General features: G+C 39.1%; 1 protein-coding gene across 5 annotated transcripts in view; it reads right to left on the bottom strand.

The window, feature by feature from the left end:
• Nucleotides 1-16,887, bottom strand: part of MAP9 (microtubule associated protein 9) — a 32,588-nt gene extending 15,701 nt beyond the window's left edge. The window contains exons 1-7 of one of the 5 annotated variants that reach the window (XM_053658655.1): nt 16,754-16,887; nt 15,769-15,924; nt 14,979-15,063; nt 13,739-14,059; nt 7,810-8,039; nt 3,229-3,325; nt 1,140-1,384 (exon numbers count right to left, since the gene is read on the bottom strand). In XM_053658655.1, coding sequence (XP_053514630.1) covers nt 1,140-1,384; nt 3,229-3,325; nt 7,810-8,039; nt 13,739-14,059; nt 14,979-15,063; nt 15,769-15,843 — 1,053 coding nt within the window. In that variant the 5' untranslated portion in view covers nt 15,844-15,924; nt 16,754-16,887. Of the gene's footprint in view, nt 1-1,139; nt 1,385-3,228; nt 3,326-7,809; nt 8,043-13,738; nt 14,060-14,978; nt 15,064-15,768; nt 15,925-16,753 lie in introns of all 5 variants that reach the window. The other 4 variants (XM_053658656.1, XM_053658654.1, XM_037125738.2 and 1 more) reach the window with 4 other exon arrangements.
• Between the last annotated feature and the right edge of the window lie 1,768 nt (nt 16,888-18,655).

Genomic DNA, 18,655 nt, shown 5'->3' with positions numbered 1-18,655 from the left:
CATTTCAACCACAAGTTTTCAGCTAGCACTATTATCTTTCTTGATAACAAATACACATAGTCAGCAGCTAACTGCAGCTAGAAGAGATAAAGACTAAATTCAGGAGAAATGAAGACTAAATATGCCATACCAAAAATTGGTTTAAAAGTCTAGTACTCTGGTACAGTACAGCACAAGTAATCCTATACACTCATCTGGTTCTCAAGGTTATAATAAAAATATTTCTGAGCATGACCCTGTCTATCCATTTTAACAACCATGAATGTGGAAAAACCTTTCTTCTTAAAGATTTTCATTAGAATTTGTGAAATGTTTAAAAACGACATCCAAAGAAATAACTTTCACTAATTAAAACCTTGGAAATTGTTCCGGATGTCACTTTTAAATGAAGACCTATGGAAACTTAGCCAGTTATAGTTATGTATTTCTGAGATATTTAAAAATACATTCTGATCATATACTTCTGATAATTTTTAAAAATATTTTATTTTATTTTTAGAGAGGAGAAGGCAGGGAGAAAGAGAGAGACAGACATCAATGCGTGGTTGCCTCTCGTGGGCCCCCTACTGGGGACCTGGCCCACAACCCAGGCATGTGTCCTGACTGGGAACGAAACTGGCAAGCACTTGGTTTGCAGGCCAGCACTCAACCCACTGAACCATACCAGCCAGGAATACTTCTGATAATTTTTAATATGACAATACATTTTATTACATTCATTGCACCCTTCCCTGAAATTAAAACTCTATTGAAGTAAATAAGAACCACTGGACCTGACTGGTTGGCTCAGTGGATTGAGTGCTGGCATGCAAACCAAAGGATTGCTGGTTTGATTCCCAGTCAGGGCACAAGCCTGGGTTGCAGGCCAGGTCCCCATGTGGGGCATGCAGGAGGCGATCACACACTGATGTTTCTCTCCCTCTCTTTCTCTTTCCCTTCCCCTCTCTAAAAATAAATTAATTAAATCTTTTAAAAAATAATAAAAAATAAAATCTTAAAAAAAACACTTGACATTACAACTACTAAAAGATGATTTTTGCACAGATAATCCAGAGGTACCAAACATGGAAGATAAAATATTTAAAAGCTGTATTTTGAGTTTTAAGCTATAGTATAAAGGGTATAATTTATATAAATACCTTTGCAGACTCAGTTGCACTGGTAGACCTTAAGTTACGTTCAGATAGTTGTAGATCATCAATTGTTAAGTCATCATTCATAATCAGTCCAGCTTTCTCCTTTTCTTCTTCAAGGTCACCAGCAGTCACTTCCCCTTCTGTGGATTTCTCAAGTGCAGTGGTAACAAAGTCTATCAGAAATGAATTCTCTTCATTTTCAGCTGATGCCAGGGATCGGTGGTTTTCAGTGAATTCTTCATTCTGATCTAGTTTGAGACAGAGTAACAGCACTAAAACTCCACTGCAGATTAATTAGGTGGATAAGAGATTCATTTGCTTTTCACTACATGTCATTAATCCCTTTTTCTTGCAAGATAAAATATGAAGAAAACTGTCATATTCAACTTCAATAAGCTTTTTTCCCCAAAGTGATCTACAAAAGAGAAAATGGTTATTCCATCTCCTAAAAGATCTGAGATACTTAACACTTAGAAAAAACACATTAGTAAAGAAAATGGAATAACTACCCTAAACTAAAGACACACCAAAAGTGCTTGTTGATGCATAAACCAAGTAAGTAGGAGGGTAATATTTATTCTCTTGAGAAGCCTGTTCCTTAGCTGGTACAAGAGGCTGTGTAAGTAGGAGGCACACATCTCTCTGCTACTACAGTTACTAGCAACATAGATGTAAAACTGTATAGACACAGGGAGAACCAAGAATCCGTGTAGCTCTAGTTGAGTCCATGACAGAGAATACGGCTCCCCTCTAACGTGTTTTATTCCCATGGCCATGAAGTCCTGCCTCTGCCAGGGAAGGGGCACTCAGGGCGGCCTGCTCTTCATCCTCCCAGTGATCCCAGGGGCAGGCTCCGGTTCTGGCAGGAGAGAATTCTCTCTTATTCTAATTCTACCACACTCTGGAATTCTCAACAGAAAGAAATCGGTGCTTTCTGTGTTGAATGGCAACTTTAATTTCCACTGGGACCCACCTCTGGCCAAACCTATATCTTACCGTCAAAAATCTTAATTCCACTGCTTTCCTTCAGCCATTTTTTGGACTCACTTTGACGTATGCTTGACTTAAAATCACTTTATAATTACAGTTACACATTCACATTTGGAAAGCACTTAGGACTCAATGTATCATTAATGGATTCTGTGCATGAGCTGGTCAATGTACTCAGTGAAAAGAACAAGGACTTAGAGCCAGAGTCAAATTAGGATTCTGCTGCTGACCTTGGGTATGTTTCCCAATATCCTTGTACTTCAGTTTTTCTCATCAACAAAAAGACAAAAATTATACTACATAGTAAGCACTTAATAAATATTGATTACACATCCCAGTTCTGGAAACATCTATGCCTTTACCTCTCATTAAGCTACATGTCATAGAACTAAGGAAAGGAAAAATGTTAGCAACTCATAGTCCTGCTTAGTACATGTTTACTAGGTACTGGTCTAAGTGCTTTACTCATGATGAACCCACTGAACTAGTCCACTATCCTATGAGATAAGTGACCTGTATTGTCCTCATTTTAAAGATCAATATACAGAAGGAGAGTGGTCAGCTACGTTGTTCGTGCAGTTGTGTCTGGATTCCAGTCCAGCTTAGTCTCACTGTAACAACCACCTACCCATCACACTGTACTGTAGATTACAGCAGGAAAACCTAACAGCACACGCTGACAGATCATTCTGCTGGGCCAAGAGCTGGGCTACTGACTAAAAGGCATAGCATCACTTAACTTTCACAATACCTTTGACTCTGGTTTCATTATAAGTCGAGAAGTTTGAGGCCCTGAGAAATTAAGTTCTACATCTCAAATCCCATGGTTAGTAAATAGCAGAGTTGGTGCTAAAACTCAGGCAAACATAAGCATGTATTGTTCCTGTAACTACATAAAGTAGGGGGTGGGCAAAAGTAGGTTTCCAGTTGTGAGTATGCAAAATAGAGCTTGTTCTTGCAGTATCCATTGTTTTATCATTTATCTGTATTATAAGTCTAAAATCAGTTGTACCCACCATGTATTATTTATTTTACAAATAGAATTTATAAAATTCTAAGCAATAAAGCTCACAAACAAGTTATAATAATTTGATACAACCACCTTTTATAGATGTTTTTTCCTCAGATCCTGGTGAAAAGGAATCTCCAAGACTTTCTTTGAGGGACGATGATGATAAACTTGTTAACCATGGATCCTGCTTAAAATAAAAAAAAAGGATTATGTAAGTTAGTGCCCAAGATTTGTGGAAGACAATATCATTATTAAAACTATTTCATAACTGAAATTTGTGATATTAGGAGTTGGCTGCTGAAACAACAAAAGCTTGTGAACTCATAGAGACTAATGCACTCCCCTTTCCAGCCCTGATGTTTTGCTCATGAAATGAAGTCACTGCAGAGCTATTCTAGTTCTTCAGCTGACACCTGCACATTTGTTTTTAACAATCTGTAAAACTTCCGCTGACTGAACTACTCTAAAATGAAACCTCATAAATTGTTAAGGTGAAGATTTCATCTCTTTCTCTAATTCTCCTTTCTAAGACAGTAAATTAAAATCCTGTTTCAAACACATATTACTAGGTTTCCAAATGAAAGCAATGATAAAACCAAGTACACGGCTACTTAACAAATATTTGGGACTGAAAAAGTACATTTCATGCACTTCAGTTTTCCTCAAAATTCTAAAAATTACAACTAAAGTGGAAATCATAGTTGGATGCCTAAATTAAACAGTTCTTTATAGAATGGGAATCCAACCCAAAGGTGATGATGTGATAATGTCATCAAAATCAAACTTACTTTGATTTTGTTGCAAAGAACATTTTATGTGAAAAACAACAGACAGAAACCATGTAGGAAGATGGCAGAAGGGCTGAAACGCTGGAGCCTAACTTGAGAAACGAAGTTTTGCCTGAGGACATTTGCAACTTGGAAGCTTTGAGCCCGAGGGCATTCTCCTCGCCTGCAGCAGCCGAAGGCTTCTGGGACTAGCCTGAGAAGGGGGGCAGGTGTCAAAGGACAGAGTTCAGCACTGGGAGATCAGCCAGGATGTTTGGTTCAATACAGAGGGCATAAATCCCAAAATCTGCATAGAAAATTGTGGGGGCAACTTTGTCCTCAAGTCCCCCCGTCTTCCACAGATGAAAATAAATACTACCAAGACACGATCTGCTTGGGGAGGAGAGGTGGCCAGGTTCTCCAAGGAGAAAGGCCAGGGGCCCCTTCCTGCAGGGGCTTTTATTGGGCTGTAATACACAGGAATACAGGTGGCAAGGATCAAACAATAGATAACATTTCAAAGAAACCTGAGGGCCTAGTCTGAGTCAGTGTCTTTCAGGAAAGGGGGTTGCAGAAACTTTGGGAGACATACTCGTTTCCTGCTTGGACCCGTAACATATGAATGAAAGCACTCTTAGCAAAGCAGGTTTCACAGAACTTTTAGAAATTCTTTCTTATGCCAGATTTACCCCAATACCACTCTAGTAAGGCAGAGGACTGCACCACCTCCCCATCACAGGTTTTCAGGCTTAAGTGGGTTAGAGCCAGGAAGCACTTCTCCCAGAGGATGTGGGGACTGGGGCTATGTCAGAATGGCTGGGGGGCAAAAGTCCACTGTTCCCTCTTTGTTGCAGTCCTCCCCCCCGAGTCCTTTCATGAAGGCCTCCCAAGTGATCCCCAGTCTGGTTTAGGTTGCCCCTCACTGTGAGGAGTCTTACCTATCACGGACTATCAACCAAGCTTTGGGGGCAGGGGAGTGAGCTGAGGCAGCGTTTGCTACCAGAGACAAGCTTTGTGTCCTGTGGCTCGCATTCCAGAGGCCACTCACTCATCCTTAGCCATGGGGGTAGTTACAATTCCTGAAACCAGGCAGAGCGGTTCCCAACAAAAATCCACTAAAATTCTTGGGTTATCTATTCACAGTGTGGGAAAGACCTTCTTAGAGGGTCCTGGAAAATCGTATCAGCTAGATTCTCAAAGAACTAAGCAGAGATTTCAGTCCATATTCATCAGTAGCATGATGGATGAGGAAATATATGAAACTATACTATTACTAGGTTTCTATATTAAATTTGACTAATGCAGTATCAACTTTAAATAAATTACAATAATTTATAGATGCAAACTGTAATTCATAAAGCAACTACTAAAAATATAAGGCAAATGGGAATCAAAATGGAAAACTAAAAATATGTGATCAACTTTTTAAAAAAGGCAGTAAAGGTGGTATAGAGGAACAATAACAGCAGTGTCAATTAAAAGGACATAAAACAAATAAAAAACAAACAGCAACAAATTGGCACTATGTATACTTATATTAGAAGTAAATGGGCCGAACACTCATAAATGTCTAATGGACCCATAAATGGACTACCATCAGCAGGTTATCAGACTTGCTAAGAACATGACACCGAAGTATTACTACAAAAGAGCCACTAAAGGACACAAATAGTTTGAAAGAAAATGACAGCAAAAAGATTTACCATGCAAACACTGGTCATAAAAAAGCTGATGCTATCAGACCAAACGGCAAGGTGAGGAGTACTGGAAATGTCTCCTAATGCTAAGTGGGGTCAAGACACAAGTGCATCATATGTCTATTAACAGAGTCATGAAACACTGGCAGGGTGAATGGAAAGGACGGACAAATTTGCAAGCATGACTGGAAATCTGTAAGACGCTTAGATAGTACTTGGCAAATTAACTAGACGACAAGTCAGTGCGGAGAGAGAAGACATGACTGATGCTACCAGCCACCTTGACAAAGTAAAGTTATAGAACTTCATGTCTAACACCTGCAGAATATAGATTTTTTGAAGGAACAAATGGAACTTTCACAAGATACACTGAGAATGGGCCATAAAAATATCTCAACAATTTTTAAAAGTGTCAAATTTTATAAGATGTATTCTCTGATCACAATAAAATTAAATTAGAAATCAATATAAAAGATTTGATTGGATCTAGAGAAGATCCAAATATTTGGAAATAAAATCATTCAGCACAAAATAACCAATTGGTCAGAGATTACAAGGGAAATTAGAAAATATATTTAATGAAATGATAATGAAAATAAAAGGTATCAAAAAACCTGGGTGCTGCTAAAGCTATGCATAGAGAGACTTTTACAGCTTTCAGTAGCTTTATGACAAGGGAGGAACAAATAAAACCCAAGAAAGAAAAAAATAAAGAGTCAAAATCAGTGAAACAAAACAAACTATACAGAAAATTAACAGTCAAAGCTGGTTTTTGAAAAGTTTAATAAAACTGGGCAATGCCTTTCAAGATTTAACCAGAAAGAAATCACAAACTCTATATTAGAAATAAAACATCATGGTAATCCACAAATTTCTTAATGGAAGCTTAGCCAGGCATCATATATTCCTCCTCTCTGATCTGCTGAAGAAGAGGAATGTTCTTCCCATACTTATCCCCTCCAAAATGGGAGGCGCGGGAGTTTGCTAACCACAGTGAGGTGTGAAGAGAGGGGGCCAAGGGTTCTCCCCTAACAGTGATGCGGAGTGAACTCCCTGATAAAATCCTGAAAGATCACACTTCCGTTTTAGGATAGCCCAGAAAATATGGCATGGTGCCATAAACATTCAATAAATAAAACCAAACGAATAAAATGGCACTGGCTATGATGCCCTTAGCCAGTGTGTATGACAAAGAGGCCACATACCAAATCTGACAAGCTCAGGAGAGGCCTGCATGGTGGGCCATATAAACTCAGAGTCTGACAGTAACTACAGACAATGGCCTGAACACAAAAATTCCTAACTGAAGGCAGGTCATGGCCCATAGTCACGTCCTTGGGCTGTGGTTTCCTTAACAAAGGTCAATCTTTACTTTAGGTCAGCCTGTCTTTTGTCTTTTGGCATCTAAGATAACATGCCTCTGAAATGCCAGAGTGATCTCCTCTTCCACATCTTCAGGGCACTCCCACCTCTCCGAGCAAGAGGCCACAGCGCTCCTCTGTTGCTACCGCATTCCCCAACACCATCTCCACGTGCTGTGGGTCATTATTAACTCTCCTGTACCCCCCACTGTAAAAGCAGAGATTTCCCTGCTCTGCTTTCTTCCATCCCCTAACCTACCACCAGTGGATTTCAGGTAACCCCCATACGTCTTCTCCTTTGATTCTAATGCATAAAATAGGCTAAAGCTGCCATTCTCCAGAACACTTTCTCATATGATGAGATTTTGCTTCCCAGCAGTTGTCACAGTTTGGCTCAAATAAACTCGTAAAAATTCTCCATGGGTTTGGACATTTCTTACATTGGTGCCATAAATTATATAATCCAGATGCATAAATAAAAATATAAATCCCTACAATTAAAGGTATACAAAATTGTACAGATTCAAAAGGGCAACATTTTTTTCACATTTTATTTTCTCTGAAATTGAATGCATATTATAATTACTGGTGTGTTATGGCTTAATTGGCAGAGTTCCATTGTCTCTTGGCCCTACACTAGATATTGCCGTATCTTCACTGCATACAACTGATGGAGCTTCAGACTCAATGGAATACAGTATATTAAACAAAACCCTTCAAAACGTTTCCTTATCAACTGCTGAAGAAAACACTAACACATGCACAAAAGTTCTCTCTCTCGCTCACGCTCAGAAGCAAAGGCCCAGATTCAAGAACGTGGTTCAGCAGTTCAGCTGCAACACTAACCTCAGCATCAAGGTTTTCAGAGATCGCTTTTTTCTCATCTTCTGGTTGTCTGTCACTTGGCCCCGGGAGGGACAAAGGCACAGCATGCACCTCTAATTCTTCATGGAGGGCAGTTTCTTTCTCTTCTCCTCTCCCTTCTTTTTCCTCCCTGAGGCTGTGTTTTTTCAACATGGTCCTTGGCCGAGGTAAAGGTGTGAAGTGTTTTTCTGCTTCCTGGCTGCTGCTGGTGTCTGCTGCAAAGAAAAAAAAGAAAGAAAGATATGTTTTAAGGTGGGCGAACAAAAAAAAGATCATGGCTTCAACCACACCCCAAGGTATCTACACAGAGCTCCAGTATCCACGGATGAACAACTTATCATGATTGTAATTTTTTTAAAAGTTGCCATCTTGGAAGTATGTGGTTTACTTTAGTTTTGTGAGAAGTTAAGTCCTCAACTATGAATTCTCACAGCATTAAAAAAATTGTAAAAAGCAAAACAAAACTGTGCCCTATAAACTGAGGGAGCTCATCCATCTAACCTAATTACTGAGTCTCTGCAGCTGGGCCCTGGATGCATGATTCATATTCCTGGACCTCACAAACGACACTGACATCGACACAATCGACAAAGTCCTGTCCAGGGACTTTACAGGTTGGGAAGGGAGCCAATTCTAAAGAAATAAATGACAGGACGAAGTGCCATCACAAGCATGGAGATGATGCTGTGTGGGTACAGGGATGGGACTACCTCTTGCTGGAAGAGGGAATGAAGACCTAGATGGCTGAGTTGTTCTTTGAGTTCATGAAACTTCTCTAGCAGTTATGAAAATAGCTCAGTTCCTATTTCAACTACTTTTAAGTTTAAAACAATCTAATGCTGGTACACTTCTGGCCCTCAAAAGATGATAAAGTTTTTACATAAACCTTTCACCTGAATTTCACCTGTTATACTTTCTCCATTGTTCTACCAATGCATTCTTCTGATAAAATTTCAAAACTGGACTAATGAACACCTCCCTCCTTTCTGCCTATAAATGGGCTTAGGAATGCTGCTAGGAAATTCTGCAACCATACCAGTGGGTACCAATGTAAATGTTACACTGCCTATTTTAGCTATGTCCTAAATGTTCAGTCCAGATTCCAAGGGTCATCCTAGACTCCTCCCTCTGATACCCATATACAAGCATCACTAGACCCTATAATTCTACTTCCTAAATCTCATTTATTTTACTTTCCACATCCCTGCTGTGAGTTCCTCATCCATTTCTTTACTACATTACTGCCTTAATGTTATTCATAAAATGAAAATCAGATCACATCACTTCTCTCCACAAAATTCACTGGCTCTCCATCATAAAGTCCTACAGAATACAAGCTTACTTGCCTTGGAACAATCCAGAAGCTTTCATGGTCTTATCCCTGGCTAACTGCACTGCCTTGTCTACTGGACACCCATTTTGCAATCTGTGTCCCTGACATGTTGGGCAGGTGGCTGTTTTGAATTGATGTCACAACCCTTCCTACGACCACACCTTTCTCAGGCTAAGCCCTCTGCCTAGAATGTCTGCTTCCTGCTCCTGCTTCTTCTCCTGACAAATGCTTGCATGTCTTTTGAGCCTGAGTTAAATCAGAATACTGCATAATGCCTGAAAGAAGCTGTTGGGTCAATTTTTTTATTGTGTAAGAACACTTAACATGAGATCTGCACTCTTCATAAATTTGTATGTGCACAGTACAGTTGTTAACTAAAGGCACGCTGTCGTACAGCAGACCTCTAGAACTCACTCATCTTGTGTAACTGAAACCTTACACCTGTTGAACAGCAACTCCCCGTGTCCACTCCACCAGCCCCACGCAATCACCATTCTACTCCGTGTTTCTGTAAGTTTGACTGTTTTAAATATCTCATATTTAAATCTTGGCTCTGACTCCTTACCATTGCAACTTACCAAAGTCGTCTAGCTTCCACTCCCTTGGCTGTCCATTGCTAAAACTAGTTAGGAATTCATTCCTAAGGGGCCCATGGGACTTAAATGAGATAATAAAGTGTATAGCACAGTGCCTGATACCTGGTAATATTCAATGACCATGAACAATTGTGGTACACATTTCTCCTTTTTCCGTTGGGTTTGTCTAGCACTTCTGCTTCCTTTGGCGTAACCTCTCCTCCTCTGCAGCCTTATGACTCTGGTGGATTAACTATTATCTCCTCGATACCCCAGTGAGAAGGGCGGGGCCACGATGCAATGCACACCATCACCACCCATATGGCTTATCACAGAGGCTTCATCTCCCTCGTCCACAGCAACCGCTGGGCAAGTCAGTGCTTTCTATTTGGCATTGGAACATACGCCTTCAAGGTCATGGAGTTTAAAAAATGCAATAAGGAGACGGTTAGTAGGATTTTCCCGACAAGTGAAGGGCTGTCTGAGACCAAATGACAGAAAAATACAGCATGAAGCAACGCATGGGGTAACCAGGGCTGTGACAGGGGCAGGAGAAGAGAACGAGAGGGTCGGGGAGTCAGGGATGGGGAGCAGAGGTAGGGAGAATCCAGATGACACAAAAGCACGGAGACTTTAAACTTAACCACACATAAAGCAAGGTCTTCTGACACCCAGCTCAGTAAGGTGATGAACTCTCGACTGATGTTTGTTTGAGTTCTGTTATTTGTCAGCAAGAGTCCTCATTATGAGTACTACTGTTTGTCACTGTTGCTGCTATTGTCGCCATCTCCTCTAGGAAGTCCTCAGTGAACTTGGGTGTGCACTTGCTGTGTTCTTACTGTAGCTTTTGTATGGTCCCCCACTAAACTGCAGTCGTTGTTATGGTCTGAATGTCTGCATAACCCCAGAGCCTTACGCCAAAATCCTGGCCCCCCAGGTGATGGTACCAGGAAGCAGGGCCTTGGAGAGGAAATTAGATATGAGGGCAGAGCCTTCATGAATGGGATCAGTGCCCTTGTAAAAGGGGCTCCACAGAGCTGCCTTGCCCCTTAGCCATGGAAAGATACAGTGAGACGTCTGCAGTCTGGAAGAGGCCCCGTCTGCACTGTGACCTCAGACTTGTGTCTCCAGAACTGTAAGAAGTAGGTTTCTGCTGTTTACAAGCCAACTAGTTTGTGGTATTTTGTTACAGCAGCCCAAATGGCCTAAAACAGTCTTAGAGGACTGGTACTACGTTTTTTTTTTATTAAACTTATCAGGGTGACTATTGGTTGACAGATCAGATAGGTTCTAAGTGTACAAGTCTATAACACACCACCTGTATGCTGCATTGCGTGTTTACTACCTGAACTCAAATCTCCTTCCATCACCATGTAATATGGTGTACTCTTAGCTACCATCACAGTGCTTGTGACATAGTGTTTGCAACACAATTACGTGTGAGTGTTAAAAATGATCTGCTTATCAGCAAATGTTAAATAATAAAATGAATCGTAAAAACATTAGAGTGTTTGATTTATGCCAAGATTGTTCTAAGCACTTGAAACGTATGAACTCATTTAATTGCCTCAAACCCGTGAATGAACTCATTTAATTGCCTCAAACCCGTGATGGTGACTCAGCTATCGTGCCCATTTCACAGATAAATCAAACGAGCAGCGAAGAGGCCCTGCACACACAGACGTCAACTCCAGACAGTGTGATTAAAGCAGCAGCACCCTGCCTCCAAAGTTCAGGGCTCCAGTCACGTTCATGTTCAGATAAAAGCACACCCTGCAAAACTTACTTTTCACAGTCACTACCCATGTGACAGCTGCTCACCAGAACAACCAAGGTCGAAGAAAACTTTCAGGTTCTAACTTTTTTATGAAGCACTGATTACGGCCCAGCAACATCTCACCACATTAAACATGTCAGTTTCCAAACCCTGTACGGAAAAGTCTAAAAATTGCAAGGATAAACCTAAGCTCATGAACCACATTCGTTCTTTCATGAATGAATCGTTCACTGTTTATTTACATATTCAAATACTTAATAAATGCCATGTTAGGACCATTAGCCTCCAAGTTTTGCTTCAGTCTGAAGGACCTGGGAATAATGACTTTAATATATTTTATACTAAAATGCCACCTCGAGCATTGTCCAGTTTTCAGAAAAAAATATGTCTATGTATCTTCAAAATGCAATGTTTTATCATCAAATTTAAATATCACCTATACTGTTAATTATGTTATATATTCTGAAGAGCAAATGGCTAATGATTATTTAAAAAATACAGTACTGTACATTGTATCTAGCACTTAGAATCCAGGTGCCATCTTGCAGTTAAAATACAGTATTTCTATATTCATTTTAACTCATCAAAGGTTAAAAAATGGAAAGGCACTAAATAGGTGGATTATTGTTGATCATCTATCATTCAGTTACATACCTCTACCTAAAAAAGACCAATGTTTCCTTCTGTATGATTGCATTTTCTTATTAGCCTAATGAAAAGTTTTTAAGAATCATGACAAGTAGGATAAATATAATCTACGAAAACAGATTTCTAAACTCAAATAAGGCTAGAAAACACTGCCTCTTCTATCTTTCTTAAAGAGTCACTATGCATCTTTATTAACAGCTCCCAGAAGATCTCCCATAAAGAAATCAGTTTAAATTTTCTATACGTCTGTGTTTTCCCCATAATGCCAATGAACAACCAATGGAAGGGACTTTGGGCAATGATGACCTATTGGATTATTTACCCAGTTCAATTTGTTCCCTTCTCTCCATTTTTTAAAAACTGTATTCAGTACACTGGGAACGGATATTGTAGCAAGTGAATTCTGTTTCATATGCCTTGTGCTCCCAGTTTGTTAGCATTTTATAGTTTATGACACACACATCGATTAATTCTCAAAGCAACTTTGTGGGATGGGAAGAGGTTTCATCCTCTTCCTCCTCATGCACACACTGCGCTAAGGTCACAGATACCAAATACAAAGTTTTTTCCTTTTTTTGTGTGTGTCCAGGACACAACTTTAGTATCCCTGGCTCTGCTCACAGCCTCTCCTCATTTGGAAGTTAATGGGATTGTGGGGGGAAAATAAGGAGGGGCTCTCTAACGCAGGTACGAAATAATTTTGTCTGATGCTACCAGTGATATCTACTGTGTAAAGTATGTGATATTTATTGGTCCAGTATTTAATGTTGATATAAAGGAAAGTGATTTTTATGAAAGTTAGTATCACATACTATTTTTCCTGTAAAACAAAATAAAATAAAGAATGCTGGAAGACACAAAACCCTTCCCCTTCCATGTCCATGTTTCTGGGTGGTGGCCCAGGGGACTCCAAGGGGTTGGTTCCCACTTTATTCCATCTTTGTTCCACTGTGCCTAGAGGTCAATAGAATTGTGAGAAATTACAGTGACCCCAGATCACACCAGAAATGCACTCAGAATATTGAGTTTGAGTGCTTTGTTCGTGGGGAATAGAGAAACTGAATGGAGAGTCTTCTTTCTAAAGGATAGTCTGGAGGCTTAAACAACAAGAGAAAAGACAAAACTCTCTCCCTTCAAATATATAAATGTCAAACAAAATTCTGGCAAATGGTGGCAGAGAAAGGATGTTTTAAGGATGGGTCCCAGGGCTGCTATAACTTTAACCACTGTCGTATGAAATGGCTTAGCAGGATCCCACTGCAGTTCCACTCCCAAAAACAAAATCGAGGCTCACAGACTGAGGCAAGGCTGGACCTCGGAGCTTCAGGAGGGCTGTGGATGATGGAAGGTAGTCGGGCCTCCTGCCCGGCACCAGCATAGATGCTACACCAAATATACCACTGGACATGGAACTATGGGTTTTCTCTATGGTTCTATTAGTTTATGTTTGGAAAATTGAAAAGTTAAGTCTGATTTATTTCTTAAATATTCACTAGCTACCATATGAAGGTATTTTCTACCTGGTTAATCTTAAAATAGATTTTCAAGAAATGCATTTGCACTGATCTCATAATTTACCTGAAGATGTGTTTTTGATGGAAAGAATTCTGGGTTTAGGTTTGATTTGGATTTTCTCTTCTTCAATTGGCTGGTCTTCATTTTGAGGTTCGGACACTGGATTTCCAAGCCCGTGTTCACTACCGTTAGGTGCTGTCTCCTCATCGTTTTTGATGGACAGCGAGGGCTCATCTTGTATCATATCACAGTTGGACTTCTTGGTTTTCAAAAAAGACAGTTTTGGAGAATTCTTCTGTTCATCATCTGATATGTGGAAATCATTTATTGTTTTCTTAACTGGATTTTCATCCACGGAGGTGTCAGAAAAATCACCTAAGGAAACTGAAAATGGAAGAAAAAATGGCTTCAGTGGTGCGCCTTAAAGTTGGGAAGGTTGCACTAATTAAAAGATTATCTTTAAAATTAGAAATGAACAATTTAGGCAGTTTTTATTGGCATTTATTAAATAGAAAGTTCATTAGTTTATTTAACACATGCTTATCAAGTCTGAATAGTGTGCCAACCACTGTGCCTGCTCTGAGAAGTCATGCAGAGTTTCCTGGAAATAACAGTTGGCCACAGGAGAGTTAGATTTTGGATTATAAAACTTTTATATATAAACAACCAGATTAGATTTTACTATGAGAAGAATAATACAGAATGTTAACCATATACCAATGATTAAATGATTGCTCTGATTGTTTTTAAGAGAACATTAAGTATTAATCACTGAATCTTAAAATATAAAACCAATTTCAAGTTTTGAATTCTGTATGTTTAGAATGAAATGTTATTGTTTGTATATAATCAAAAGAAAACAAATCATACCAATATTGATACACTGAGTTTTTAAAATTGAGTTCCTATTACAGCCCCAAAAAAAGATTTATAAAAAGCATTATAAAAGTGATTCTGATGTGCACTAAAGTTTAGTTCTATAGACCCTAGTAATTAACTTACTGTGGAGTCTCTTAGGGTTGACCTTAAAGATGAATTTGCTACACCACTGACAGACATCCTTGACTGCAAACCTACTGTCGGCTGATTTATATTTTCATACTGACATTCATAAACAACCAAGGACAATCATACAACTTCTTGGAAATTAATAGTGACTTTTACTTGAAAAAAAGTTGGAAATCTAAAACTAGTGAATTCATAGATACTATTTTTGCATGAGTGATTTTTTTGGAGGAATGGGCCAAATATAACTAAGAAAACAAAAAGAAGAGCAGGGGTTCATTTCCATATCCTCACATACCAATCTCATCGCTGTCAAAGTCGTCTGAGTATTCAGAACTCCTTTGTCTGGCCGAGCGAGCTGTAATTGCTTTTATTAGTTCATCCTGAAATAAAGTAATTAAAATCAATGTTTACTCAAAAGGCTCATATTTAGAATTAAGTATTTAAGCAAATAGTGCTCGGTTAATAATTGCTTTCAAACTCCATTTTTTTTATCACTGAAAGCCAACTTTGTGCCAGACACCCAAGTCCTCAGACTCAATGCAGAACATCACAGATAAGATTCCTGTCCTCACGGAGGTTCAGTTAAATTGGAGGAGACAATACCAAATAAAATAACTGTGGAGACTCAGACAGGATATATTATGAACTGGCATTCTGGAAGAAACTGGTACTGTTTATGATCTTTTGTTTCTGGAGACTGCAGTAAAGGATATAATTATTAACACTGCAAATTTTGAGGCTGAGTTCAAAGCTGTAGTGAGTGGACAGAGAAAACCTAAATGCTGTTATGTTACAATAAAGAAAAACCATAAAACATTTACATGGAAATTCCAAGTTAAAGTTGCCATTCAAGTTCTAAAAGCTGATTTAACTTTTATGTAAGACCCCAATCATTGAAGCCAGTTTGGTGGTCTAACACACAGAAGAGTTTGTAATATTAGAGGCCAAACACAATCATCTGCAAAATTAAAAAAAAAAGAAATGTAAGCCTTACTCCAACTTTATATAGGACTCTTCCTAAAATCAGTTCAAATCCAATGTCCCCAATCCAATGTTTATTTGTAAAGTCATTTGAAATACTGTACCTGGAAAGTGGTTCTTTTGGTGACTTTTGGACTCTTTGTGTATGCCAAAGTTGTGCTAAAAACTTCACCAGACATAATGTTTGGGATTTTTTCTTTACTTGTTACCTTTGTAAAATCGCTAATAAATGATAGGAACAATTCAATCACTGATGGTGCCTGAAATACAAAAAAAATTAGACTTTTTTTCATGCTTGAGAATTTCTAATACTAAACTTTATGCAACACCCCGTCCTGTCAAAGCCAAACAAAACCAGAAAAGCACGATGTGAACATTGAGCTACATGAGCTACAGCTACACTTAAAAATGAAGAGTTCTTGTAAAAAATATATCAAATTCTCATAACAAGCTTTTTAAAATATTCAAACTGAAGTTATCCTAAAATAATTTTACAACAGCATTTTAAGGACGAGCAAAAAATGACTGCAAATATTAATAGGCAAAAATGTTGCCAATTAAATTACAAACTTTATTTCTTACTTATCTTGCATTAAAAATTATGACATTGCTAATAAAAAGTCATACTTATTTAAAAGATACCAAGGGTGTTACTAGCATAAAGTTTATAACTAAGAGTACTACCAACGTAACAAAACAAACCAAAAATTGCTCGCGGACTGATCATAATGCTAAAAGGCAAACAGCGATTATTTTCCAAGACACTTTTCCCTCTTTCAAAGGTGTCAGCAAGGTAAGATAAACGAAGCTCCTCCGCGAAGTATAAATTGGCCCATACGTTTCTCGTACTTGAAGTGGAGGCCTGGGCCTGAGCCCCCGGGCCTAACACCCAGCTGCCCGTCCACTGCAGCGCGAACCGGGGGTCAGCTCCCCGCCCGCTCCACACCGCACTGCCCGCAGAGATCTGGGTGTTCTGCAGTGCAAGCCTGAGCACCGTCTCCGCCCCGTTCCTCCGCAATCCCCCCACCTCCCATGAAGTCCCCGTTCTGTATCCACCCTTGCTACGCCTGCGGAGGGCTCCCCGCAAACCTGAAGTGAGAGCGGCTGGACTCAGGAAAAACCTCTTCCCTGGGCCTGGCCTCGGCGATTCTCGGACACCGGGAACTGGACCGAGCAAGGGGGCGGGACCAAAAAAAGGAGGTGGTTGGCGGTTGCTAGGAAACAGTGTCTCCGGGAGGAAGTGACTTTCCTACCTTCTGGTCTCTCGGGTACCCAACACCGACCTACCGCGACACGCGTCGCTGGGGCAACCGTCCAGAGGAAGGAAATGACGTCAGCCCTCTGAGTCTCAGGAGAGGGGTGCACGCGGGCCGCCTGCGCTTCAGTTGTTGCCCAGGAGACGTGACTGGTCCAGCTTCCCTTCGCGCGCCAGGAGCCGTGAGCTTTCCAGCAGAGCGAGGGGCCTCACCCGCACCTGCTGTGTGAACCAAAGCACATTCATGATTTTGCCATGGTTAGGGCATGAAGTCTGTGACTTAGACTGACAGAGTAGTTTACAGACAAATAGGACAGAACTGAATAATAGGTGGTGATGTTTGCAAACTCAAGAGCCTAACTGCACGTTTGAATATTGGCGTCCCTTCCCTATACCCATGTGATGTGAAAGTTAACGTTTCTGTACCCCACTTTCCTCTTCTGAAAAAAGGAGACAGATAATAATAGCCACCTTAACGCGTTGCGGCGTGTATTAAATGAACTAATGCAGGGGGAATATACCTGCGAGAGGGCCTCGGATTGAATTCAGTCGATGTCACATAGGCTTTTTATGCTACTCAGCCGCAAAGGACCCGGACAGAATTTATCCCTTGTTCACACGGCTGAAAACCCATTTTCAGGTGTTTCTTTAATATAAAACTTCCCCTTCTTTTGTACGCAAGGGATAATCTGGTTAGGACCAAACTAGTCAGCAAAACGATTTAATAGGCTGGAGGATCTTATGCTGCTAAGTAACCAAAATCACCATCAATTAATTAGCATAAGTAATCCTTAAACAAAAGGCAAAAACAATTATTTAAATAATACTTTAAAATAACATGAATTTCTACGATTATAATTTAAAGGATGCTTTATCTTAAATTGTCTGAATAAATTTACTGTCTAGTAATCGAAATGTTCTAGTATTTTTCCCATCTCTAAAATTTATTGATTTTCACTTATTCAACAATTATTATAAACTAATCAAATTGAGATAGAGATTTAATAAATCAATGTATTGAAAAACTAAACGTACATTACAAAAAATATAAAATTTTGTAAAACTATGCTTTTAAACAATATGCACAATGCAACTTTTTAAAAAGTGTGCTCAGTTTATGCTGACTTGTTTGAAAATCTCATTTTGATCAACCTTTGCTTAATTTTGATGCTTTTAAACATTTTTGTGACTCTGCATATAAGACAGATTTTCTATTATTCACCAGTTACTGTTAGCTTTCTGATCCATATAAGTTATTAATCAATAAATATGATTCCATCATAGCATTTGCACCTCCAGTGAGAAAATAGTATCTGCATTTTCCTTATACATAAAGTATTAATTTGCTCATGCTGAAATACTTAGATTAATTCAAAATCTCTTCCCTGTTCATTTTTAAATCCATATGCTTGATCTAATTTTCATTTAGATAAGAATTTAAGAAAACAATTTTTAAAAAAGATAAAAAGAGCCTTTAAGAAAAGATTATGCATTTTCTACAGAAGGGACTAGATTTATTTTCAGCTTCAAAATAATTGATAAATACCAAGCTATGTCATGCAAAGCTACAATAAACCATGATGGTTAAAATGGTTAATTTCTCCACAAAACAAAAAGTGCAATGTATTTTCACTATTCTTTTAAGCAACAAAAATTTTTTGTTAATAACATTATATAATACCCGAATTTATAATATTTTATCTAATGCATAATTTATAATAAATATACATTATTGA

Source organism: Artibeus jamaicensis, unplaced genomic scaffold (assembly GCF_021234435.1).
Source record: "Artibeus jamaicensis isolate MK-2021 breed Jamaican fruit bat unplaced genomic scaffold, CSHL_Jam_final scaffold_537, whole genome shotgun sequence".
NCBI lineage: Eukaryota > Metazoa > Chordata > Mammalia > Chiroptera > Phyllostomidae > Artibeus > Artibeus jamaicensis.
This window is presented reverse-complemented; position numbering and strand designations above follow the sequence as displayed.